We start from the raw sequence: 26,344 nt of genomic DNA on the forward strand, positions 1-26,344 counted from the left end.
TGTTGAGGAAAGAGACAATGATATCCTGGTCAAATAGACAGAACAGTAGAATTAAATTGGGTGTTGGGATGCTGACAAAACATCTATATGTCATACCTTCTCCTTTTATTTTTAAAGGTCCACTAACACAAACTGTAAAATTTTATTAACCTGACTTGGTCTTCCCGCTCACACCCCCAGCCGGATTTCGCCCCTGGCGCTGGGAGAAGAGCTCACATAGCGGACCCTGGAGCTACGGATATGTTAGTTCCAGCTTACAGCAGGTGGAAATGCAGCTTTAAAAAACTAACTAAGAATGAACTTAGCAAATCACGTTTCTTTCTGACTCATCCTAACGCTGTGCAGTCATTAACTGAAGGTTGCTGGAATATTCTTCACTGTTTTGGATGTATTCCAATTTTTTCCTATGCGAAGCTGCAGTACAAAGACTGGGAAAGTATTATACCCCCAATGCTTCCAAGTGTATATAACAGTCTCAAAATACTTGTTATGCTCTAATACTTACATATGAGCTTCAAACTTGTTTGCTAGTTTCCCCAGGATTTTACAGCTAGTGAGGCGAGATTGTAAAGTCTGAGACAGTTGTGCTTTGGATACAGTGGGTTTAAAATCTGAACAGAGAACACAGATACTACAGTTAGGCAAAGAATGTTAAATAAAAAACATCTAAGAAACAAATGTAAAAACACAATAAAACTTGGTATTATCAATGGTGATCTACAATATAAGATAAAGAAAGTTTTTTAAACATAAAACCAAAAATGTCTATTCCAGTTTAATTAGAGTAGAGCTTTTATTAAAATATATTTTCACTGTACAAACTCTATGAAATAAATAACAAAACGTTTTGATGTTTTGCGCTATGATTGTCAGCCTCTATAAGCATTCTGTGTAGTACCTAGTACAGGCTGTAGATGTCACTGTTACAGCTGTTTATGCAGCTGTTCCATTTTACATACACAGTTCAATAGTCGTATGAAATAACTGCTAAATGTAACAAAAACTGTCATATATCTACTTATATTTAATGTAACAATATGCTAGAAACTGTGTAGCACAGGTTTCTTTTTAAACTTAAATATAAGTTAGCTTTATTTGTTATAACAATTTAAACACACACATGATAATTATGGATAGACGCACAATGGGACCAGTTCTACCAAACAGGAAGTCAGCTGTGCATGGAAAAAATGCTTCCCTGATACATCCTCAAACCTTTCTAAATAGTATCATCTTTGATCATGTCCTGAAATGATATATTATATACTTTAAAGTTAGTTTAAATTTGCACTGAAAGGACCATTACACCTAAAATACATATTGATCTATACATCAAAACAACTTGTAGCATTCACATATACATATATGGCAAGGGGTAGGGAGTCACCTCAGGAAACAATGTTTCCTATGTGGTGGTGCTGCTTTAAGCTGGAGTGATTAGGGCTGATCCTGCTTCATTATCAAGTGAAGGATCTGTTTCCGAGGTGGTCACAAATTAGGCAGACTGGGCAGATTCCATCCGAGCACCCTCGATGACCAGTTAGTGTGGTCAGTGGTCTTCTCTGTGAGTGTTACCACTGTGAGTGGGCCGGGCATTAAACGACTGGACGTCTAATGTCATTATCTCTAGTACAAGGTTCCCTTCTATAGTGCCAGCGTGATACGCTACCCAGAGCAGTCTAAAGCGCTGTATATTCAATTCTGATGCTGCTAAAAACCTTTATTGTACACTTGTGAGCAAAAAGTTTATACATCGTACATATTACATGGGAGCTTTCTCTATAGCCGTGTTCTGTCAATTTAAGGTGTGTTCAGACACTTCAACACACAGCAACAATACACCCAAAAATAGGGAACACTGTCAGGTCTCTGCGCTAGTTTTCATTGCCTATCACAGAGTGATGGATAAATGCAGGAAAATTGTGCACGCTCCGACCAACTTATCTTAAGGTGCGTTGTAGCAGCGTTTATGTGGCAAACGCACCTTAGATCATCAGATCGACTGAGAAAAGCTCTATTATGTAATAACCCTTCGACAGGGCATGCTAAGACTTATAGTTCTACAGCTGGCGTGCCATAGCTAGTTTACCTCTGGGGTAAATGACGTGCATAACTAGCTTTTCACCCGTATGCTAACCTGTGCCAATAAACCCATATGTAACTCTATGTCTGCCAGACGCATGACCTTTGTGTAACGGAAAAAGAATATTTAAGCCCCCGGAATGGTCACCCGGCAACCTGCCCCCTTCTAGCTCATGAAATCCAGCGGCTGGGAGAGATGGTTACTGTACATTGAATATACTGCTCTGATTGCGGATAGTTTGTGCTACAACTGCCAGATACCAGGGAGTGAGCGGTACTGAGATCGGTAAGTACTTGGCCAATTTACCAGCATAAATTCACTTCTCTTGGAAGAAATCTCTAGACTCTACTGTGAATACATACAGTATGAAGAAGTGGTTTTCTCTAGTGCTTATCTGCATTAAAGGGATATACAAGTTGCTATTATATGAAAAGTATCACTTTTGATAAACTACTTATACGTTTATATGTACATTTCTCAATTTCACTAGGTTCTCTTTTATATAAGGTAACATATGCTAGGTTTATTCAACCTTTAAACATCTCTGATTGGATTTTTATTGTATATATGATTGTCCAATAAAGATGGAGGCTGTGTACTACCGTTATCTCATAAACGATCACTTTTCTGTACCATAATAGGTCTCTGGGTTACCGCTAATTAGCTGTATCTGTAGCAGACTCGACTCGGCTACCTTAGGCTTGGTCTACCTGAATTGTTTTTTCATTTAAATATTCCTAATAGGCTGCTGAGTTGAATCCTGCCCAGCCCCTCCCCCACCAGGCTAAAATTTGTCAGCCAGACCCTACAAGGGGGACCATCTTCAGAAGCCAGACTTGGGGGTAAATGTATCAAGCTGACAGTTTTCTGGTGGGTTTGAAAAGCGGAGATGTTGCCTATAGCAACCATTCAGATTCTAGCTGTCATTTTGTAGAATGTTATAAATAAATGATAGCTAGAATCTGATTGGTTCTTTAAACCGGCCAGAAAACTCTCAGCTTGATACATTTACTCCTTGAAGCTAAAGTGATGGCCCTTATTGGATAACTGAAAAGATGACAATTTCAAGCTTCCAAGACTACAACGGTGTCTTTAATCCATTTAACGAGCCTATCACATAACCCCACATCTTCCTGCTCCAACAAAACTTTGATGAGGCCAAAAGGAAACGACAGGTTAAAGTTAGACCCTAACTCCTGGGATGTACCTTACACAATTGAGTAGGTAAAAACTGAAACTCCACTTTGACTGCAGCTGGACAATGTAAAGAAAAAAAAAAAGTTTAAATACAATTCTGGGGGGAAATAAATGAAAACAATGGAAAAATGTTTTTAAAAAAAACGATCCTCTAAATCTTGAAAAGAAAACCTAACTGGAATATATTATTTCTTTATGAATGGACAGTGCAGATTCAGCTGTCTGCTCCCCCTTCTGCCGTTTATATAGGAGGCCTGACAAGATGTAGCCAGAATTAATCCCTCACTTGTATATTTATTAAACAGTGGGTTTGAAAAAGTGGAGATGTTGCCTATAGCAACCAATCAGAATCTAGTTAGCATTTAATTAGTACATTCTACAACATGACAGCTAGAATCTGATTGGTTGCTATAGGCAACATCTCCACTTTTTCAAACCTGCCGTTTAGTAAATATACCCCTAAGAGTATAAAGTACAAGTACATACATGTATGGATAGACAGATATGAAACAAGATTTTTAAGCTTAGGAAAAAGTGCATTAAGCACTAACAATAAAATACCTCTATAATAGAAATGTATTCATATTATTTTTGTGTAGTCTTTTATTGTCCCTCAAGAGCCTGCATTCTGTATATTACATTTCCCAAACTCTAGTTGCTCTATAAATAACATTGGTTTATACATCATTGCATTGATGAGAGTAAAGAATAGACAATAATATACAATAGGTGACGATCTCTGCCGTTACCTCGTGTCGGATGGTCTCCTTTGGCAAGACTTCTATAACCGCCAGGAGGGTGTCCAGCCAGGCATTGCTAACACCTGTCACAGGAACATGCAAAATAACAATTGAAATAAACATCATATCATACACTTCCTCACTGCGGAACATTACATTAGCAATCTGTGACCCAGCACATAACACACTGCGGTATATTGCAGTCCTGAAGGACAATCCTCAGATCTCCGGTAATAGACTGGTACTCTCTTACTATTATGAAGCTACGTACCATTTATATCTGTGCTCTAAGAGCTGTGATGGATTTTTAATTCTTTTTTCAGTCTATTATTATTTTATTTTTTTAAAGTCATCTACAGTACCTAATCTGTCTTCTCATTGGTTCCTTATTACAGAATGTCAGTAACGGGAGTACCACCCATTTACTCATGATAGATGATTTTAGGGCAGCATGGTGGGCTTAGTGGTTAGCACTTCTGCATTACAGCACTGGGGTCGTGAGTTCAATTCCCGACCATGGCCTTATCTGTGAGGAGTTTATATGTTCTCCCCGTGTGTGTGTGGGTGGGTTTCCTCCGGGTGCTCCGGTTTCCCCCCACACTCCAAAAACATACTGGTAGGTAAATTGGCTGCTAACAAATTGGTGTGTGTGTTAGGGAATTTAGACTGTAAGCTCCAATGGGGCAGGGACTGATGTGAGTGAGTTCTCTGTACAGCGCTGCGGAATTAGCATATAAATATATGGCGCTATATAAATAAATGGTAATAATAACTTGTCGACCATTTTCATTTCCTCTGGCGGACATAAGCCGCTTGTTACTTGTGTAGAATCCACTGAGTGAACCTAAAATTTATGGTGGTATATCTGGATGGAAAGTAACAAACGTGCTATATTGGTACGATGGATGCCTGGTGACTCCACGCGTTTTGCTCCTAGCTGGCATACAACATTTGGTTCACGTCACTCAGTAAAAGAGGGATGATTTCTGCCAACTACCAAGACTGGTGTGCCCGGATCTACTTCTGTGGCGCCACAGTAGTGACACACTTGCCCTATATGCCAAGTTTATAATCTGAGATAAATCTGAAACTTGCCAATGCTGTAACTTTGAATGAGTAAAGGTTGCTGTTAGCATGTATTCAGGATGGACTGAGGCTTATAAATCAGTTGCTGAAAGAGTTTATTCCATGATTTAGTATTTAATTATCTATGTAATATTTATTTTACTGACTACAATTTATAGGTATGGCGCCACCATATGCAGCAGCGCTGTACAGCTGCTGGACATGTGTTAATGTTATATGGGCCAGATTCATTAAGGAACCTAGGCAAGAAATTACTTACTTAAGTCTCCTGGACAAAACCATGTTACAATGCAGGGGGTGTAAATTAGTTTTCTATTTTGCACGTAAGTTAAATAATGTCTATTTTGTCATTTAGCACACAAATGCTTGACAGCTTATTTGTACACTGAAATTTAAAGTTGATATTTGTGTGCTACATGGAAAAAGAGCCAGTTTTTAACGTATGTGCAAAATAGAAAACTAATTTGCACCCCTTGCATTGTAACATGGTTTTGTCCAGGAGACTTAAGTAAGAAATTTCTTGCCTAAGTTCCTTAATGATTCAGGCCCTTTATTCTTATCTATAATTTATTAACCTTTATCTATTAAATAAAATATATAATAACAATATTCCACACACTGATGAAACTTTGCTGAAGTCATTTCAGATACACTTCCATTGCGGTTCCATCCTGTTATTATAATCAAGCTGCAATTTGTACCTATGTAAGAGCCACAAAAGACTAAAAAACTCCAATGATCAGGAATAAATCATGTCATGGCTTGTGCCCAATGCCAATAGATCCATTTAGTAATCTAGTTCCCACTGGGAACAATTATTTATCTTCTAAAGAGCAGAATAGTCTCTAAAGTGACTCACGTGACCCTTCCGTGTGCTTTACTGTAAAACTAACAGTACATATTATAATTAATAACAGCACAAGTGAGCCAGATGGGGAGCGGCTGAGCAGGTCCCTACACACATGTCCTTGACTCCCTATTGAAGGTTATTATTCCAATTTTAAAAGACTGTCCAACTACCACGGCCCGCTGCTATGTGGGCGCCACGACAACGGGCGGATTTATCAAACATTCTAAAAAAGGAGAAGTGGAGGTGTTGCCCATAGCAACCAATCGGATGCTAGCTATCACTTCTCTACGACATTCTAGAATATAATAGCTAGGATCTGATTGGTTGCTATGGGAAACATTTCCACTATTCCTTTTTAGAAGGTTTGATACATTTACCCATAAATATCCGTTCATATAATCTATGCTTTATATGGCAGGATTTATTAAAGGTACAAATTTAAAGTACAAGGAAGTTTTACAATATAAGGAAGGTATTTACTATTCTATTATGCCTGATTTTTTTGAATAACTAATTTTATAACATGTCCCCTCTAGACCTCAATGTGAAAACATCCATGTGAAAATTGCAATTTAAGGTTATGTAACTATTAACGATGTATTGTTTTATTATGGGACTCACCTCATCTATATGTTGTGTATAGGATGATATTCTGTTTAAAGACAAGTTATATGTTTTCCCAAGTGAGTGAGCAAATTACTTTATCTATCTATCTAATATATATATGTATATATATATATATATATATATATATATATATATATATATACACACACACACATATATATATATACATATATATATATATATATATATATATATATATATATATATATATATTATACTCAAAACAATATGCATTTATGCATTTGCTACTAATAGCTGACAATTCTCATTCTTATGTAGTACAATAAAACACTTTTCTTATTTTGTATTTCTCTATACTTCACTTATATTGCTCTGCGTAGCTTAAAATAATTTTACCTTACTGAATCATTACGCTGGGTGCTGCAACTTGAAACAGGACTTCTGCCTAAAATCGCCGGTTGAAAACTCAGCAACACAGTAGAAGTCCAAAGAGCACCCCATGCGCACTGCGAAACATCTCGGTATTACATCACCACACCTCACACTTGCCTACTTTCCTGGAATTCCCGGGAGGTTCCCGAATTTCGGGGAGTCCTCACGGACTCTCGGAAGAGTAGGCAAAGCTCCCGCAATTGCCAAAATTCACGGCAGTGAATGGAGGAGGGGGGGGGGGGGGGTTTGGGGGGGCTTAATCGTGTCATTAAGCTCCGCCCCTTCCGTTCATTTCAGCTTTCTATAGTGAGGGCGGAGCTATGGTGACGCGACAATGTAACCACGCCCTCCTCTTACTCCCATGTCACATGACTTCTCCCTCCGGGGAGAAATCTTAAAAGTTGGCATGTATGTCACACCTTGATGGACTGACCTGCGCACATCAAGGTACAGACCTCCACACCTGTGCCAGTGTCAGGACTAACCCGCATTTGGTCAGCAGAAGTGATTACTTTGTACTGCTCTGAATATTTGCCGCTGTAAGACAATTAACCCTTAGTGCTTTTGAACCATGCGGCTTGTATCACACAGGGCTATAACAGCTAGAGGTTTGCTTATTATTTTAAACTCTTTTTTATCGTCTCACAATGTAGAGATGCAAAACATGTAATAGGAACCAATAAGACAGATAATAATTACTACATTCCCTTAGCTACAAACATGTTTGCAGATTATATCAATTGAGAAAATTATTTTTTTATTGATATATATATATAACTGCTACGTCCATATAATTGTTCCCAATGACCCGATCTGAACATCGTACCCACGGACAACCAAGATAAACAAATCTGCCTGTACAACAGACGTTCCCTTTAAGCCTGACCTGTGTCCCTGTGCTCCAGGTTCTGCAGGATGACCTGCAGGAAGGACAGGCAGTAGGAATGGACCGGCACCGACTCCTCTTGTAGTATAGTCAGGAACGAATACGCTGCCGTCAGCTGCATCTCTACTCCCGCAACGTGGAGAACCTCCTGTCAACGAGGGAAGAGCAGAACGGGAAGAACATTAGACAACAGCTTATGGGAACTTCTCACCCTGGAGATTTGGGCAGCATTGGAAGAGGGGCAGAGGTTAACATCGGGGTAATTAACAGCACCCAGTCTGGGGATTATTCTGTACCTGTCACGATAAACCCTTACCACAGGCAATGCCGTTAATTCCTCCAACGTTAATCTCTTTCTCTGTTTGGCAAGCACAATACACTGTTAAAAACTAGAGGTCAGAAGTTCCCACTTGTTATACAAATCAGCATTTTACTGGCTCGTAAAAAACAACTTGTTTCACAAAACTGTCCCCAACGTCCAATGATTGGACCCGTGTGTGCTGAGAGCACGCAATGTGTGCTTTAAATCCAGGTACTTTATTGTCTAGCACAATATTGATCCTGTATCCAGGTGTCTTTCACTGTGTGGTCTGTACTTGAATAAACAGATCAATACTTATTACATATTCTGAGTATATAGTGATGTTTAAAGGGACCGATCATGAAGACTAGTGAGACATTCTTGTGATTTCTGGTATTCCATACTCGATGACAAGATGATCTATAAACATTGTTATTCATTTTTTCTGCTCTCTTTTGGTGAAAAATTAAGCATTTACTGGCCCCACTCTCCCGCAATGTCCGGGAGACTCTCAAATTTTGGGTAGGCAATTCTCCCACAACCTGCCCGTCGGGAACCTAAATGATGCGATTTGTGATGAATCGAGTCATATTGACCCCGTCCCCATTGGCAAAATGACGATTTGGTGCAACCTTCCCTCTTCCTCCTCCAGGATGTCCCGGAAGACAACAATAGAAAGTTGGCAACTATGATTTCATTTGCTTCTCTGTAGCTGTGAAGATTAAGGTTTTTACAGACAACAGCAACACTGTCTCAGCAAAGTGAACATTAGCGTCTCAGTGACAAGTTCTACGGGAGGGAATGAGAGATCAGACAAGGAGGAGGGAGCTAATTATTGCAGCTGCTCAATTGCGCTTTTATACACATAGAATGATCATAGATTTATCAAACCTTCTAAAAAGGAGGTGTTACCCATAACAACCAATCAGATTCTAGCAATCATTTTCCAGAATGTGCTGAACAAATCATAGCTATAATATGATTGGTTGCCATGGGCAACACCTCCACCTTTCCTTTTTAGGAGTTTTGATTAAAACCACCACTAGCTGTTTCTTCCTACAGTCACTATGAGGAGCGCTGCTAACAACTGACTGAGAAGGGAATTACCAGGGGCAGTGTGGCAAGAAAGGGGGATGTATTTTAGTACAAATTAGGCATGATGCGCCATATTACACGAAAACCTCTTATCCAGAAGCCACTATGTGTCTATGACACAGAGAATAGCATCATGGATTCAGCGCCTGTCACATGTGTCTGTATTTCACAATGAATGGAAGCTTGATCTTCTCTCCTTTGTTTTATGGTGTAAGAGATGTCAGATGTAATTTGACTGTTACCATGGCGATCAGAGGACACAGTTTCAAAGCCTCATCTATAAAGCTCGTAGGAACTGATCATTGTGGTATCAATCAATGGAGAACTAACGGTTATATAACATGTCACTTTACTACTAATAATATTCACTTATATATACGAACATGTTTCAGGAGCTTATCATTATTGAAGGTATTGGAGAGAAATCCCAGAAATCCCAGAGAAATTGAAGGATATTGCAGTCAACAACTTTACAGATAGTTACAGACAGGCTGATTGGTTGAATTGCCACATTCAGCAAAAACTGAGCCGGTCACTTCCAGGCTCTCTGGGGCATGTTAGTGCGGTCGTAAGATACTCACATTTACGAACATGCGTGATAATGAATTTGAACGTAGTATAATCACACATTGTGGCCATTTCCCGGGCACATGCTGCTATATCAGGCCGATTACCTGATATCAGAGCGATATTGCAGTGTGCGTAGCCGTCATTCACAGAATATGGCTCAGAATGAGATCAATGGTGTTCAGTCAACTAGGTTTTCCACATAGCCGGTAAAAATCGCTCCATTCAAAAATTATTTTGCCTTACTAAATCATTACACTGGGTACTAAAATCTTGAAACAGGACTTCTGCCTGAAATCACAGGTTGAAAACTCAGGAACACAGTGGAGATCCAAAACACACCAATGCGCACTGCAAAACATCTTGGTATTGCATCACTGCACCTCGATGGACTGTCCAGCGCACATCATAACACTACGAGCATATTAGCCAAGGGTAGCTTCAACCCTTCATCAGGCCCTGGCAGCATCTTCTAAGCTCATTTTTTCCCACATTGTTATGTGTATATATACCAACATACTAACTGTAATCATCAGAAAATAGATAATCTTTATATTTCTCCCAGGGCAGAGGATAAAGGCCAATTTACATGGAGTGAATAGCGGAGAGTGGGCGGGGCCTTGATAACGCCAGTCCTAGTTTACTCACCACCCAATCAGGTGACAGATTGAATGGACCTACCTATGATAGGTGTCTTGTACTGTCAGGGGAAACAATAAAACCCAGTCCTGTCTGGGAGAAACTGCAGAGTTGTATGTCAGACTAACAACTAACTTTTTTGCAGTTTGTAAGCTTGTATGAGCAGGGACCCCTCCCCTCTGTCTCCACACCTGTTCTTCTGCTCCGTCTTTACTGCATTAGCCTGCCTGGAGTTTTCTGAAGTATTGCTATTTTTGTTTATTGATCAGTACTGTTTCACCCTGTATAGTCTACTGTTTGTACTGTGTACGGCGCTGCAAAACCCTTGTGGCGCCTAACAAATAAATGATAATAATAATAATAATAACAATAATAACACATGGGATGGGGTGGATGTTGGAGTCTAAGAGATTTGTAGCTTAAGAGGCAAGCAGTTTAATTCAGGCCTTATACAGATTCACTATGGAGTCATCACTAATATGAGATATCCTAAAATGTAATCATGTTGCTTTGCCATTTTCCATAAAACTTCCTAAACTTTGCATTGTTATCATCATTTTTTAATCCTGTAAGTCTACGACTAAGCTGATATCAGTACGATGTTACTTTAGAGAAGACTTACTCTGACTTTTGGCACCACCCTCCGCAGAGTATCCGTAGGATTCTGACGTATAAGTACAGGCAGATTGGCCACAACACTGGTTCCCTGGATGTCTTGGCCGGAGCTGGAGGATACAAAATATTTGCAGGTGAACAAGAATCTTCACATTAAACACAGATGTACTAGGCCAGGCCTGGTTCACCTACGGCTCTCCGGGAACTGTGAAACTACAAGTCCCAGCATACCTTGCCAGCTATGGTCTGGCTTTTGGCTAGCAGAGCATGCTGGGGCTTGTAGTTTCACAACACCTGGAGAGCCACAGGTCGGCCTGTACTGGGTGTTTCGTTTTATGTGGAATTATCCTTTAAATAAAGCAATAACTAATTACATATTGTTGCAGCATCACCAAATTATTTCAGTTTATCTCAATTGTCAATTTAAGGTTAAACACTTACTGCTGTTTATAAAGTGGCAATTTTAATATGCAGCTCTGTACATCACATCAGTCCCTGCTCCAAAGGAGCTTACAGTCTAAATTCCCTATCGCATGCACACACTCTAAGGGCCACTCTGTCTGCAGCCAATTAACCTGCCAGTATGTCTTTGGCCTCTGTGGGAGGAAACCAACGCGCACACGGAGAACATACAAACTCCACAGGGGGGTAGAGCCCTAATTGTAACAAAAAACACGACCCCCAACTCTCTGGGGCAGCAATGCTAACCACTCTGCCACAGTGCAACCCTCCTTAATATCTTGTCTCTACTTATTAGGACGCACAGCAGAGATAAGGAAACTAAGGTCTTCTTTGTAAAGTAAGATTGTAGTGACCCTAAACACAGGGTACAATAAAAAGATGTTTTTTTTAAATGTCCTAACCGGCTGCTGAGCCAAGTCTTGCGCCCCCGGGGTAATATTGGCCAGCCAGTCCCTGGTTGGTAGGGAGGGCTGCTAGTAAATATGACAGATGAGACAAGTTATGGAGAAAAATCAGCATTTATGGAACATATACATGACATATGTTTTGACATTGGCTTCAAACGGTAGTTGTATAGATGTATTTATTATACTTATCTTGACCTACATAGGTATATGTATAATTGTTCCTCAGCTGTCAAGCTGCTGTCAGACTCTAGAGGGGAAGCTCATAGGACAAGGTGACTCTTATATTCCGCACGTTATTACATTTATAAAACTGTGTCCTTCTGTCAGTGAGTATCCATTGTCTGAGGTGATGACAGCTCCCGTCAAGGGGGAAGAACAGAATGAAGTCCCAGGCTGAGAGTCTCCCAATGAATGAGAGACAGCAGAGACAGGGCAGGTACACACGAGAGTGCCAAGGTAAACACTGCCCTGTGCCATGTCAGAGAGACAGACCAAGGTCAGGACGGAGCTCAGCTGGGGCACTGAGGTGGGCTTCTAAAATATGGGAGGGTAGCAAACAAATCTATGGTTTAAAATTATATGGCCATTAGAGGCATTTAAGGTTATATGTCTAGATTCAGCAGGCAAAGTAGGCAACTGAAATGGTGCTGTCTAATTAAGGGAAATAACTATAGTTATCATTTATCTAGTACATTAAATGATAGAATCTAATTGGATGCTATGGGCGACACCTCCACTTTACCTTATTTAGAAGTTTCAGTAAATCCAGTCCTCTATCTCCAACAAAGCAAGATCACCTCTACGATATTTTCTCATGCACTCTGTACCACAGCTTAGGCACACGTTATTACCCCCTCATACCTCTGCTACAGCCTGGGGAGTTCTACAACACCCCCAACACATGTACAAAGGTCCAAAATACAGTGCTCATTTACTAACCTTGCATAAAGGAGCAGAACTTGCAGCGACCCACAGCAACCAATCAGACACTTGCTTTGATCGCCTAACTTGATAAATAAAAGATGGCCGATGATTGGCTACTGTGGTTCAGTGAAAATTTTGCACCTAAATGCATTGTTGGTGAATGATCTCTTATGTTCTCTAAGTTCCTCAACCACTGGAGAAATGAGGTGTGGGGGGTATGAAAAGAAGAGGTGGAAATAGATGGTGGAATACGTTTTATCACGTGGTTGGGGACAAAGCACATGAAGATGATAATTGCGCTAATCACGTCCCTGTTGACTCAGTGTTCGTTAAGGTGGCCAGTGCTTGATGGCACAATTTGCGCCCACACAGCACATCCATACCCACCTTGCGGGCAGGATAGTGCCACAACAGGAAAAGAGTCTCCCGGACATACCAAGAGAGTCGCCAACTATGATGAAGTCTGATAAGGTTGATGTGGTCTTCTAGCTGTTCAACAATGAGCTGTAATAATGCCTCAGCAGATTCTACAGCAGTTTACATGTTGCAGATTTTAATATGAACTAATGCCAAGGCACCTGGAAATACTGCCCTCTAAATGCCCATCATTTCATATCATGGTAGTATGAATCTGCTACACCAGAGGAGTGCAAGCTGTGGGGTCAGACCTCAATTGGGTCTGCTATCTGTCAGACGTATAATACAATCTATTGGGGACCACATCTTTGGGGTACCGGCTAAAGAGAGGTTACACCAGCGTACCGGACACCCTCACCTGGGTTCTGCTGATACTGCCACGGTGTAGTTCCTAGCTCAGGATACAAATTCCGGGGGGCGCTGCTGATGGGCAGAAACGACGGGCACATGTGAGCGCACCAAGGTGTACCCTGAGCATTCGTATCGACATTCCATCCATCAACGTGAAACGACTGCTGAAAGTGGCCTTTATTGTTTTACAAATATCACTCTTAGGCACCTGACTCATGTCTCATTGTCCTTCCATGAATTGATAGGCGGCATTCTCATGGATCAGCCCACAGTAACGCTGCCCCCACTGTGTGTGGGAGACAGATGGATTTCAATACAAAGCTGAATGCATTAGTAATAGCACCTAATAGTAACCTGAAAGCATTAGAGAGAAGCTCACACTTTGCAGATTCAGAGAACAGGACCAACCTGTTTTCTCAGCAAAGCTAAATATATACAGCTACAAATACTGTCACCACTAACTACCATGCTGAACGCTGTTACTGTGAGCAGCTGGGCCCACAGGGAAACTGCTTTATACACATGGTTTAGGCATTTATAAGTAAAATGGTCATTTAAGGAAAGCCTAACGAAGATATCTCCTGTATTAGAAAAATTACTGCATTAAACCACAGTCCCCATAATACTCAATGGAGGCTGCGGTCTGGGCAATTTTATCAAGTTCCGAACAGCGAAGCTATGTCCGCAATGACTGAAGTTGGCGTTAGCCATTGAATCCTACGGGGGAGCATTGCCGTAGAGGGATCTCCAGATCCCTCCCCGCAGCTGCCTGCTCTCCTCTCCGGTCGCTAGGACACTGACCAGGATTTTAGGGTAAGTAAAATCGTCACAGCCTCCTATCAGATGCGCTGTCCCGGGATTATTATTTAATAAAGGGTTCCGAAAAAACATCTATCAAAGTTTCAATGACAGATGATAATTAATGGGGCAAAACCCCATTAATTAAGAAATTGGCCCCTTAGTCTTTGTATGACTTATATTTCCTCATGTGTAGGAAGACAATTAGAGGCACCGCGTAACCTCCTGACTTAGAGGCACTGCAAAACCTCCTGACTTAGAGGCACTGCAAAACCTCCTGATTTAGAGGCACTACATGTCCTCCTGATTTAGAGGCACTACATGTCCTCCTGATTTAGAGGCACTGCATGTGCTCCTGATTTAGAGGCACTGTATAATAGCAAGACATCCCTCTACTTGAGGTCACTGAGCAGCCCAAGTTTTCATTGAAAAATAGCAGGAAGGCGCCACCTAGTGGACGTATTTCGACTCAGCAGTCTATTAGGAACCAATCAGATTCTAGCTATCATTTATCTAGTACAGTCTAAAAAATGATTGGTTGCTACGGGCAACATCTACACTTTTCATTTTTAAAAGGTTTGATCAATCTACCCCTAATAATATTTAATGTAGCAGTGTCCCCAGACGCACAGATTAGTAATGGGAGGCTTCTGTCACACTAATGCAGAGAGATTGTGGGGTTACACTATGTACAAGAACGTTCATACACCCAATGTGTTTATAGATAAACCTGCCAAGCTCAGCCTAGTACTGTTTAATCTACTATTTTACAAGACATGTCCTGTAACAAGAGCCGCACTTAAGCACTTGCAAGACGATAATCCTACATGAGATGCCGAGATTGCCAAAAAGGACTACAAGGTTATAATCATCAATTTTCCCTGCCTGCCTCTTGTAATTGATCGGGGAGAACTGCCCTTGCAGCATATGCACAGAGGGGAAGACTGAGCCAGAAATAAAATATTACTAATGTACTTGAGTTTCCTGCAAAGGAATTCTGCTAGTGCCCAGGAAAAAAACATCTGAGACACAACCACTGACTGGCATGGACAGGTCATCCCACCGCAAACATATCCTCCCAACCGTCCTAATTCCAGCGGGACGGTCCAGATTTTGGTGGACTGACCCACTGTCCCGCATCACTTAACTTGTCCCAATCAGTTTTGTAACAGCGCCACCTCCTGGGCAGGAGGAGAAGTGGTCTGAGGGAAGAACATGCACAAAATATTCTTTCCCCAGAAGACACTAGTGATTTTATAGCAAAACGCAATTAATTACATGGACACTATTTAGGTCACTGTCTGTCTTGGGGGTTAATATTGGGGTATTAATGTTTCAGGGTGACTGAGTGGTTGTTTTGGGGCTAGTGAGAGATAATATGTGGTGTACTCTGAAACAAGTTATTTCATACTTGCCTACTTTCGGCAAGTGTAATCCGGGAAAGGAGCGTGACTAGAGGGTGGGAGGGGTGGGGCACGGGCAAAAGCGTCATTTTGGCCCCGCCCCTGTGACAGAAATGCCGTTTTGTTGCGGGAGGCGGGGCCAAAATGACGCCATTCAACGCAAATCGCGTCATTTAGGCTAGGCAGTTGCGGGATGCGGGAGACTAGCCTGCTCTCCCGGGAGTCCGCGAGACCGACCCTAATTTCGGGAGTCTCCCGGACACTCCAGCAGAGTTGGCAAGTATGAGCTATTTGTGATTGCCTGGGGCAGGGATCACAAACTTTCTCTGTTCCAGGCACCCTCAGGTTCTCCATAATTTTAGGCATCCCTAAGTCAAAATAATTACCAAGTAATCCCCCCGCCCTGCTTACCCAGTTTACCACCAACCCTGGCTGTGGCACCCCTGTGAGAACAGTTTGGGAACCGCTGGCCGGAGGCATTTAGGTTGTCGGTGTTTTATGGTGATGAGGCATTTGAGGTGACTGCTTAGGTGTTTTGGAGGTGACTTGAAGTGATTTGGTGTGAGTGTGGGTGACTTATAGGTATTCTGGTGTTTGGGGTAAATGTGTGTGTTTTGGGGTGACTTGGGCATTATACACCCACATCTCTCACACTGCCACGGGCAGTGCAGGACACGCCTTCTCTAACACGCAGCAGTGAAAGTTTGTCCCTCTTTCCAATTTTCAAATGTTGGAAGGTGCCGGGAGCACTCGGTCACAGTCCCAAATAAGTGTGAACATTAATGATCCACTACACCAATAATGAGGAGCCTTATAAAAATCAAAAAGGTAGGTCACAAAATGATTTCTAAAAATTTCTGGAGCTTATAAGAGTTAAAGTGAATTGAAGTAAACGATCTGCTCCTCCAGGGCACCTTCCACAGATTTGTCAAGATAACGGTGTTAAAAAACCTAAAGAAACTTTCGTTAGATCTAACATTCCCTTCCCGAGAGTGACCGCGATCAATGCCATATTTCATTCTACATCGGCAGAGTTCTAGCCAAATCTCCTTTATATACAAAGACAACAAGAGAACTGAACAGAAAGATTGGTGAGCAGCGTTATTATATTCTGTGAGCGGATATAAAATATAGAGACCAACGGCCTCCCAAGCTCATCCCACCTGTAAGGAGGCCAATCTTGTGTTAGCTTTGTCCTACTCAAAGCTGGAGCCGGCATGGGAAGCGGGTCTGAGCCCTTTTGGAGATATATAAGTAATGAAATAAGGACGTTACACCTACCTGTGACGTTAAGACTAAAACAACTCTATCCAGCCTATCACGCAAGCCCCCCATCCCAATAAAGTAAAATAAAAATATTTTAGGACCTCTTCTACCTTCCCTTGTCGGCTAATTACTAAATAACCTCACAGGAACCTCACCGTGCCGTTTCCTCATGTGGGACGGGCAGTCTTTTGTTCCTACACATAGCTCTGACCAGCCTAGGTAGTGAATCACAGGCCTTCAGGAGACGACTGGTTGGTGATGAGCAAACTCATCATCAGATATGTATTACATGCAACATTAGGACAAACTTTCAGCCTAAGTTAATAGCGCCACCAAAGCTGCAACACTACCTGCAGGCAGCACCACGCTGCTAAGTTATTCCAGAGCTTATTCCTATTTCCAGAGGGCAAATTGAAAAAGACAAGTTTGGGTCTACAATGGGTTACCATGAAGTTTGGCCTTCTCGGGTGTGTGACAATTAGCAGAAAGTCTGAGCAAAGAGGGTCTCTGTGCCAAGTGACATTGGGTATGTGCCAGGAACCATGAAGTCTGTGCAGTAATGACAAGTGTGCACTGGCGCCTGCCAGGCGATGTATGTACTAGGATCTGTGCCAAGTGCCATGCAATCTGTCCACTGGTTCCTCTGTGCCAGGTGACATGGCTTCTGTGCAATGAGGTCTGTGTGAAACGCAGGGGAGGGGGGTATGCCAAGTGACATGTAGCGGGTGTAATAGAATCTATAGCAAGTGCCAGGTGGTATGTTTGATGGGGTCTGTGCCATGGTGTCTATTATACAGAACATAGAATATGATGGCAGAAAATAACCTACAGCTCCATCTACACTGCCTTTTTATTTGTGTGTATGTTTGTTTTTATTTCTGCTTGATTCTATTTATTTATTATATGCTTTTGTTTCATCCTGCTTTTTTTATTATTATTATTTTATATATTTATTTGTATTATTATTATTATTATGTTTATTATTATTTAAGTCTTAACAATGTCAATAAGTGTATCCCAGGCATTCTCAAATTATTTTGAGAATGTAGAAGTGCAAGTCCCCACCATAAGTATTGTAGACATATCATCCTTTCTTCTAAAAACTGTGACCCCTTATTCTACACATTACTTTATTAGTAGCTCTTGTAACCAATTTAGAAGCTCTTCTCTGACAGTTTTGTATTTTATTACAGTCTTTTTGGCGATATGGGGGTAAATTTACTAAAGTGCAATTTTGTTTGCGGTTTTACTGTCCTGTAGTTTGGAGGCTGAAAACACAAACTGCGTCCCATGTGGGGTGATCTGCGAATCCCTAAACTGCACTGTTCACTTTTACTATTTATATCTTGGGCGATCTAAAAAAACTATTGAATCAGAAAAAAGTTAATTTCATGGTGTCTGACCTGCTAAATCACTGCAGTCTTTGTAATACACCACACAACATCTGAAAGGTCTTGAGGTCCAAACACAATTATCAGAGATAGAACAGAGTTTATGGCATCAAACTATTTTTCCAACAAATATGAATATCCCCCAGTTTGATATATCCGTCACAAGACAAGCCAAATTCTCCACTTCACTTTAAAGTAATGTTGTAATGTAAAATAATGTTGTAACTTTATTGTTAAACCGATGCTTAATTTGTACTCATGTACAAGTGTAGGGTGACCGTGCAACGCGACAGAATCTGAGGCGTCATACAAAACGTTAATGATCCTTTTGGTTTAGACCACTCTACACCATACTTGCCAACCTTTTTAAACTTCATTCCGGGGCATGGTTGGAGGGCGGGAGGGGCGGGGCGTGGTGAATCGCGTCATTTTGGCCCTGCGACAAAATGACGTTTTTGTTGCGGGGGGGCCAAAATGAATCAATTCACCGCCAAACGCCCCATTTTGACAGCAGGATGCCGATTGCGAGATATTTGCCTGCTCTCCCGGGAGTCCGGGAGACCTACCTGAATTTCGGGAGACTCCCGGACATTCCGGGAGAGTTGACAAGTATTCTCTACACTATGGGGAAGCTCTAGCACACGCTTTATGCATCAATTTAATTCAGGTATTCACTATGAGCAGCCATCGTTGTGTACATGTGCCTGTTTTGCTGTGCTGAACGTGGACACGGTCTTATGTATGTGTGAAGCGGATAAATGGGCGCACTTGTGAGTAAACAAAGATCGCCTTGCGTGTCTGCATTTTTGCACTTTCATAAATTACCTTTAATTTTATCTAAACTTTTTGTTTGCTTAATTCATGTGCCTAGTAAATTTGGATGTATATGCAGGGGTGTAGGATCCGGGGGCGTAGAGGGAGCAGTTGCCCCCCCATGATTTCTGCTGGGTGGGCAAAGACTGTGTTTTGCCCCCAATGAACCTCTACACAAAAGCCTTCATGCTACTTTCTGAAGTCACGGTATCTGTTCTAAACTTGTGAAACTTTTTTAAACGATAGATTGTCTTAGTATAACTACCAAATGTTCTTTAATATAGATTGCCTTAGTATAGATTTAATGCAGATTTATTGATTTGTTTATTTAAAACATCTTTAAGTGTTCCGTTCATAAACATTTAATAAATAACTTGTATTGATGATGAACAACTATTCACGTCACTTTTACAATGAATTTGTGAGGTGCGTCCAGTAACAAACATCAGATATAATAATTTACATTTATAGCACAGACCATAACCAGTGAGACAGTGGGTATAGAGTTAAAAATAAACGAGATTAGGCTGGCAATGAAATCTGAATAAAAACTTTGCTTAAAGGTTTTTAAGTTTAACAATTGAATTTATCTATCTTTCTAACAGCTCTTGTACTAATTGGTAGTTAATATTAAATAACTAATGTATAAATACATTTTTAGAGTAAAATAAACAATGAAACTGGGGTTGGCCAAACACTGACCAAAATTAATTTAGGACTGGGAGCCTTTCTATATCTACAGTCACTGGTACAACTGTCGTAAAACGAGATACCAAACGTGAGAAAAAGGGGCTCCAAGCCCTATAGTAGCTCTTGGCCTTTTGCACCCCCATGAAAATTTTCGTTCTTACACCCGTGTCTATATGCTAGACATAGTTTTATGTTATCCTATTTTGGGAAGCGATGAGCGTGTCGTGTTCTCCCTAACTCCATCGCCTATATTGGACAGTTGGACAGTATGCCCCCCTGCACTATTGTGTTATGAGACGATTATCACAACTAAATGACAGGGGAGCTATGAGGGGAGATAAACGGATTAAGAAACAGAATCAGCCACATGAGCCTAAGACATACTTGCCAACTTTTCCTCGTTGGATTCAGGGAGGTGAGCGTGCGGGGGCGGGGCTTGACAAATCGCATCATTTTGTCCTCGCCCCTTAAACGATTGTCACAATTTTGGGCGATTACCGCAGGGGGCGGAGCTAAGATGAAGCGATATTTGCGTCATTAAGCCCCTCCTCCCAATCATTTATCTATTGCGGGGGCAAGAATTGGGAGGTTGCCCTGCTCTCCCGGGAAGTCTCCCAGAAATGCGGGAGTCTCCCGGACATTACGGGAGAGTAGGCAACTATGCGTTAAAGAAAAGCAGCTAATGAATCTCTAGAGACTGAAGTGTCTTTTACATTTCTGTCTCTATTAATGAAGTCATGTTGTCTTACCTGTCAGTCTTTGATTAAATCTTGGTCTCCATGAAAATGGCCACCTCCATAGGCAACAATACATGGACCTAGGACACAATTTCTGAACTGTGTCATCATGCCACAGATGGCGAAGCCAACCACGTCTTGTACTGGCTCAGCATCAGGGAGAATGCCAGACTCTTCAGGGAGTGAGGGAGATCACCCGTATTTCAGGGAGTCTCCCTGACATTCAGGGAGAGTTGGCAAGTATGTACTAAGGGTTCACCTAAACTGCCCTTTATGTTACTTTTGCTTTATTTTTGGTGAGAGGGGAGCTGTAACAAGTAAAGATGCTTCTTTCATAAAAGCCATCAACCTATGCCTCGAATGTTAAATCTTGTTTTTCTTTCGGCATTGAAGCGTTAAGTTCCACTTCAGTTTGCTATTATCTCTCTACGTTTTATTTTTCCTAATCGTCTGGAGATGACATCTCTCTAGAGCCGCAATCCGCTGAGAAGCCACTGTGGCGTAGCAGAAAAATATAATGAATGTGACAGCATATAGTGTAATATTAGGCTTCAGTTTTCCTCCCACAAAAGTCAGTGCAAATGACGCTATAGATTAAGGTCATCATCCTTTATTTATATAGCGCCATCAATTCTGCAGCGCTGTACATAGAATATTTGTCTCTCACATCAGTCCCTGCCCCGTTGGGGGTTACAGTCTAAATTCCCTACACATATTAGGGTTAATTTGTCTGCAGCCAATTAACCTACTGGAGGTAAATGTATCAAGCTGCGGGTTTGAAAAAGCGGAGATGTTGCCTATAGCAACCAATCAGATTCTAGCTGTCATTTTGTAGAATGTACTAAATAAATGATAAGTAGAATCTGATTGGTTGTTTTAGGCCGTGTCTTGATACATTTAACCCCTGGTATGTTTTTGGAGTGGAAACCAGAGCACCCGGAGGAAACCCAGGCAAACACGGGGAGAACATACAAACGCCACACAGATAAGGCCACGGTCGGGAATTGAGCTCATGACCCCAGCGCTGTGAGGCAGAAGTGCTAACCACTGAGCCACCATGTTCCCATTCAGATCAATTCATCTTCACTGCAGTTCTCCTCCATGTGCATTATGACGATAACAAGGTAAATGAAGACACCCGCTTAAGTATATTGCTCAATGATTCTAACAACAGATTAAGTAAGCACATCCATATTTACACAGACCATAAAATACATCAGACTTTTAAGACAGGAAATAAATTCTCCATTGTTCGTCGTTGTGAATATGGCACAATTTGTAACAGAAAGCAACATACAATCATAATAGACAAATATCACCCAACTGTCCCATTTTCAGTAAAGCAGTCCCGACATTTCAATGTAACATGGGTGTGGCCATAGTAAATTAGGGCTGTAGCTTGATGGATCAGAGGGGTGGTAGAGAAGATTGGGGAAAGACACAATTTTGTCCCAACTTTTAAATGTTATGATAAAAGTGTCATCTAGATGTCACCTTATCTGTTGGAAAATAACAGCGATTCCAGACAGGTTTTTGGATGTTAAGATTCACCGGGCGGTATTCAATTGTCAGCGAGTTGTTTTTTTTTGACTGTGTTAAGTTATTTTAACGCTGTTTTTTAGCATTTTCGAGCGGGTGAACTTTACCCGCGATTCAATTCCATTTTTAACGCTCAGTTTTTTTTTCATGAAACGGTCCTCTCGCGCTCCAGTAGAAGGTCTATTGAAAGTATAGGGTGTGCAAGAGGCAGCCGCGTTAAAAGCTATTCAATAGTTTTTTAACGTGGTGCGTTAAACAGGCCAATATGCTGTTTTATCTCGCACCACTTTGGGGTTTGTTAAAAATAAAAAATCTCTGAAAAGTATTTGAAATCGTGTAATAATGTGAAAAAAAAGTTAAACCCTGCGCTGCGCTAACTAAAACCAGTCATTATTGCCGCCAAAAACCCACGGGAGATTTTTTTTTTTTCTAACACTGTGAGGAAAAAAAAAATACTCTCTGACAATTAAATACCCCCCACCTTGTTGCTGTTTTTTTTCCATGGTCCAAAAAATATGCTACAGTACTTTAGGCTGTTCATTTAATACAGTGTAACGCGTTAGTATTTTATAGAAAACAAAATGCAGAACAAGGATCAAATCAGGGGTGTTTATTCAAGAAAATAATTATAAATCAGTGTGTTAAAAAAAATGATAAAAAGCTGTGTAATTATTCCTTTCTCTTAAAGCAAAAGTGACTGAAGACGTTTATCTGTCTAAAACTGTCGCTGTGATCTGGATATTATTCCATTACAATATAGGAAAACTATTGTAAATAACGTTATGATTGTACGACAAGAGCATGTCATTAAAAGACACTTTTGACAGCTTAACGCACCACTATTTGTTTTTTTGTAGACACATAAGTGTGGCAGATGCCTACACACTGTGCAGAGAGCCGTATTGTGGGTTCAATCAGTATTCATGAGAATCCGGCTTAGTAGTTTACAAACTGCTTTATTCCTCAGTGATGTCAACTACTGAACTGATTTGCTGACTGTTGGTTCACCCAACAAAACTGCCAGGAACACACATTCATCTTTATACACCCTCACAACACTGTTTTCTTATCATTTGTATATTATTTGTATTCATAATCCCTTATAAAGTCAGAAGCATTTGCGTTGTAGCACAGGCGCAAAATGTTTTTCGCCACCAAAAAAAGTGTGATTACACGTGTATGTATCTGAAGCTTCGTTCCACTAAAAAACAGTTGTATTTGGGGCCTTCGTACAAGTGTGTATACTTACACCTAATGATAACACACAGATGTGGCTTAACAGTGCTGGTAATAAATATTAAAATCTCATTACGCTATTTGTACACAATATAATAACATAATAATGTGGCATATACACAAGAGAGAATAGTGTCTTCACAGTTACAAATAAATGTGAACGTCACATTTTCTAGGATAATCTATCCTGCTAATAGACACCCATCATCATCACCTTTTATTTATATAGCACCAGTAATTCCGCAGCGTTGTACAGAGAACTCACTCACATCAGTCCCTGTCCCATTGGAGCTTACAGTCTAAATTCCCTAACATACACACACAGACAGAGAAAGACTAAAGTCAATTTAATAGCAGCCAATCAACCTACTAGTTTGTTTGTTTTTAATTTATATATTATATAACCGCAACGCAAATTAATTAAGCACACCTCCCAGCTATCCTGAGGGGGGGTAGCAAGGGGGAGCCAAGTGCTTGAGGAGAAAAGTACACACCCACATGGATGTGGTCACGCCCCCAATACGATAGAACCACGCCCCTGTCATTACATGGTCAGACTCACGCCCCATCGCCCACTATTTGAACAGCCACAATGTTAGGAGGTATGATTAAGTACTATCAGATGCGCTATATCCAAACAGACAATCAGAAGCGGCTAGCCAACGCTGCTGACAATCATCACCGGGTATCAGCCCTACAGTACCCACAAGTGATACGTCTCCTAGGACATCATGTGTCAACATCCAAATATCAGTAAAGAGATGTAAATATTCATGCCACAAAAACTGTGGAAGTGGCTCTGAGACCACAAATTGCATTGAGCTTAACAGATATAATCTCTGCACATTCCCCGATACACTTTGTATCCATTACCTTCTTGAGTTTGACATCAATTTCAACATATCCAGCAACGTTAAACACTCTTTATTTGGTACACACAGATTGTTTGAATCATTATATGGAGTTGATCTAACTAGCATCAGCCATACCCGCCAATAGGCTTCACCAACACGGCGGCTTTAATAAACAGGGAAAATCCCTTAATCTAAGGAATTTCTCGTTTTGATAAACAGACCCCTGAGCGTACGATGGTGGAAGAGCAGGGTCCTCAACAGCACAGTAGTAATATGAGGCTCCTATCACATGAACGCACCTCGATAGGAAACAAACTTCACCCACCCAAACTGTTCCTGGCAGGAGGCAGTGATTTTGATATACAACTAAATTGGTAAAATATGAAATTTAGATTTACTTTAAAACCTTGAAAGACTGACAGCCCCTGTCCCCGTCTCATTGTCTCTGTCAGTGATACAGTTTATTGAAACTCTCAATGTAGATCGGCAGAGCCGCCGTAAGTAGAATAAGCAGCTTGGTGGATAACGTTGGGACAATCACAATAAATCTTCTTGACGCTAAGCTGTAAGAAATAAAAGTTGTTTTTCCAGGGCACAAATACGCACAAGAGACTTAAGCCTGTCCGCAAGATAACCAAGAACAATACCTCAATACACAAAAGGCAATACCAGTTGTTGCTGCTAACAAACACTTGTTGGTTGTTAAAAATATTCCACATATTTAACATATTCTACAATATCCAATTCATTCTATTCAAGTAAAGAACCAAGAAGCTTTGCTATACGAGTCAAAACGTAAATCCCTTTAAATAACCAAGTTATAATTCTCCTGACTATAATTTCTATAACTGCTCAGTACAATGTGAAGTGATATGAAATTATGAAGTAAGTGTGTATATGGAATCTCACACACTCATCTCTTACCAGCACCACGCGACGCCTGGCTGAGATAGAATAAATAGGATTAGCGCCATTGAAATATTTTCGATTTCCCCAACAATAACTTTCAAACAAAGGTTTTCTCAGATATAGTCATTTTCTTGTTTTACAGAAGTGATCTAACAAACTTGTTTTTCAAATGATCAAGGTGTCAGCAGGAAATCCATTTAAAGCCCCATTTTATAGGGACGATAATATGACGAAAACAAAATGTGTTATGTACTGTAAAATACAGGGAAGTGTTCTGTAATCACTTTGTGTTTTATTGTAATGGGGATGTGAATAAGGCTAGGTTTCTAGCGCTGCAACCCTTTTTTTAGTTTAAGGGATGTGTCTCCCAAAAAGGTTTCACAGCAGTCAGTTCCCACCTGGTGAAATCTCTTGTACTGTTCCCTCAATCAAGTTGGACACACACAAGAAAACAATGTCCAATTTGGCCAAATTAGCTGAGATCTGGTCAATCAATACCTCAGGCCGAATGGCCAGTCTGGGAGGACTCCCTGAAATTCGGGAGCCTCCTGGGAATTCCGGGAGAGTCGGCAAGTATGTATAAGTGCACCTCTTCACTACATTGTATATCCTACAAAAGTATAGCAGTTTGTACCACCCCTTTCAACAAAATAAGCTTCCATTTTTCCTCTAAAATATAGGGACTGGCTTTATTATAAATGGCAATTGTATGTGTGTTTAAAGAGGTGGAATATCACATTGAATTTTACATTTTTTGTACCTTTTTAACATGAAGCTTAGACCACGAGGTTCTCCCTTAACTTAGTGTTCCCTCTGTAAAATCAATCTGTAGGTGAAATTGATATGGCTACCACTGCAAGAGAAAAAAAGTGTCTCTCTCTGGAAACTTTTGACATCTTCTTATTTTCAGGAGACTGTAACCTAATTTCCCAGTCTAAGCCAGTCAGTCACCAAGCTCCTCGGCCATGTGATAGCAGAGGAATGGGTGAGAATTATGCTGCAATCTTCTAAAAACTCTCTGTTTACTACATTATGTGTCATGTGTCTGTGGTTACTATGGTAATCACA

The 26,344-nt window shown here is 40.8% G+C and overlaps 1 protein-coding gene across 1 annotated transcript in view; it reads right to left on the minus strand.

The window, feature by feature from the left end:
* PPP4R4 (protein phosphatase 4 regulatory subunit 4) overlaps positions 1-26,344 on the minus strand; it is a 96,949-nt gene that overhangs the window by 29,975 nt on the left and 40,630 nt on the right. Inside the window, exons 3-6 of the mRNA XM_075192541.1 lie at positions 11,087-11,189; positions 7,863-8,010; positions 4,026-4,103; positions 506-608 (exon numbers count right to left, since the gene is read on the minus strand). Coding sequence (XP_075048642.1) covers positions 506-608; positions 4,026-4,103; positions 7,863-8,010; positions 11,087-11,189 — 432 coding nt within the window. The remainder of the gene's footprint in view (positions 1-505; positions 609-4,025; positions 4,104-7,862; positions 8,011-11,086; positions 11,190-26,344) is intronic.

This window comes from Mixophyes fleayi, chromosome 12 (assembly GCF_038048845.1).
Source record: "Mixophyes fleayi isolate aMixFle1 chromosome 12, aMixFle1.hap1, whole genome shotgun sequence".
NCBI lineage: Eukaryota > Metazoa > Chordata > Amphibia > Anura > Limnodynastidae > Mixophyes > Mixophyes fleayi.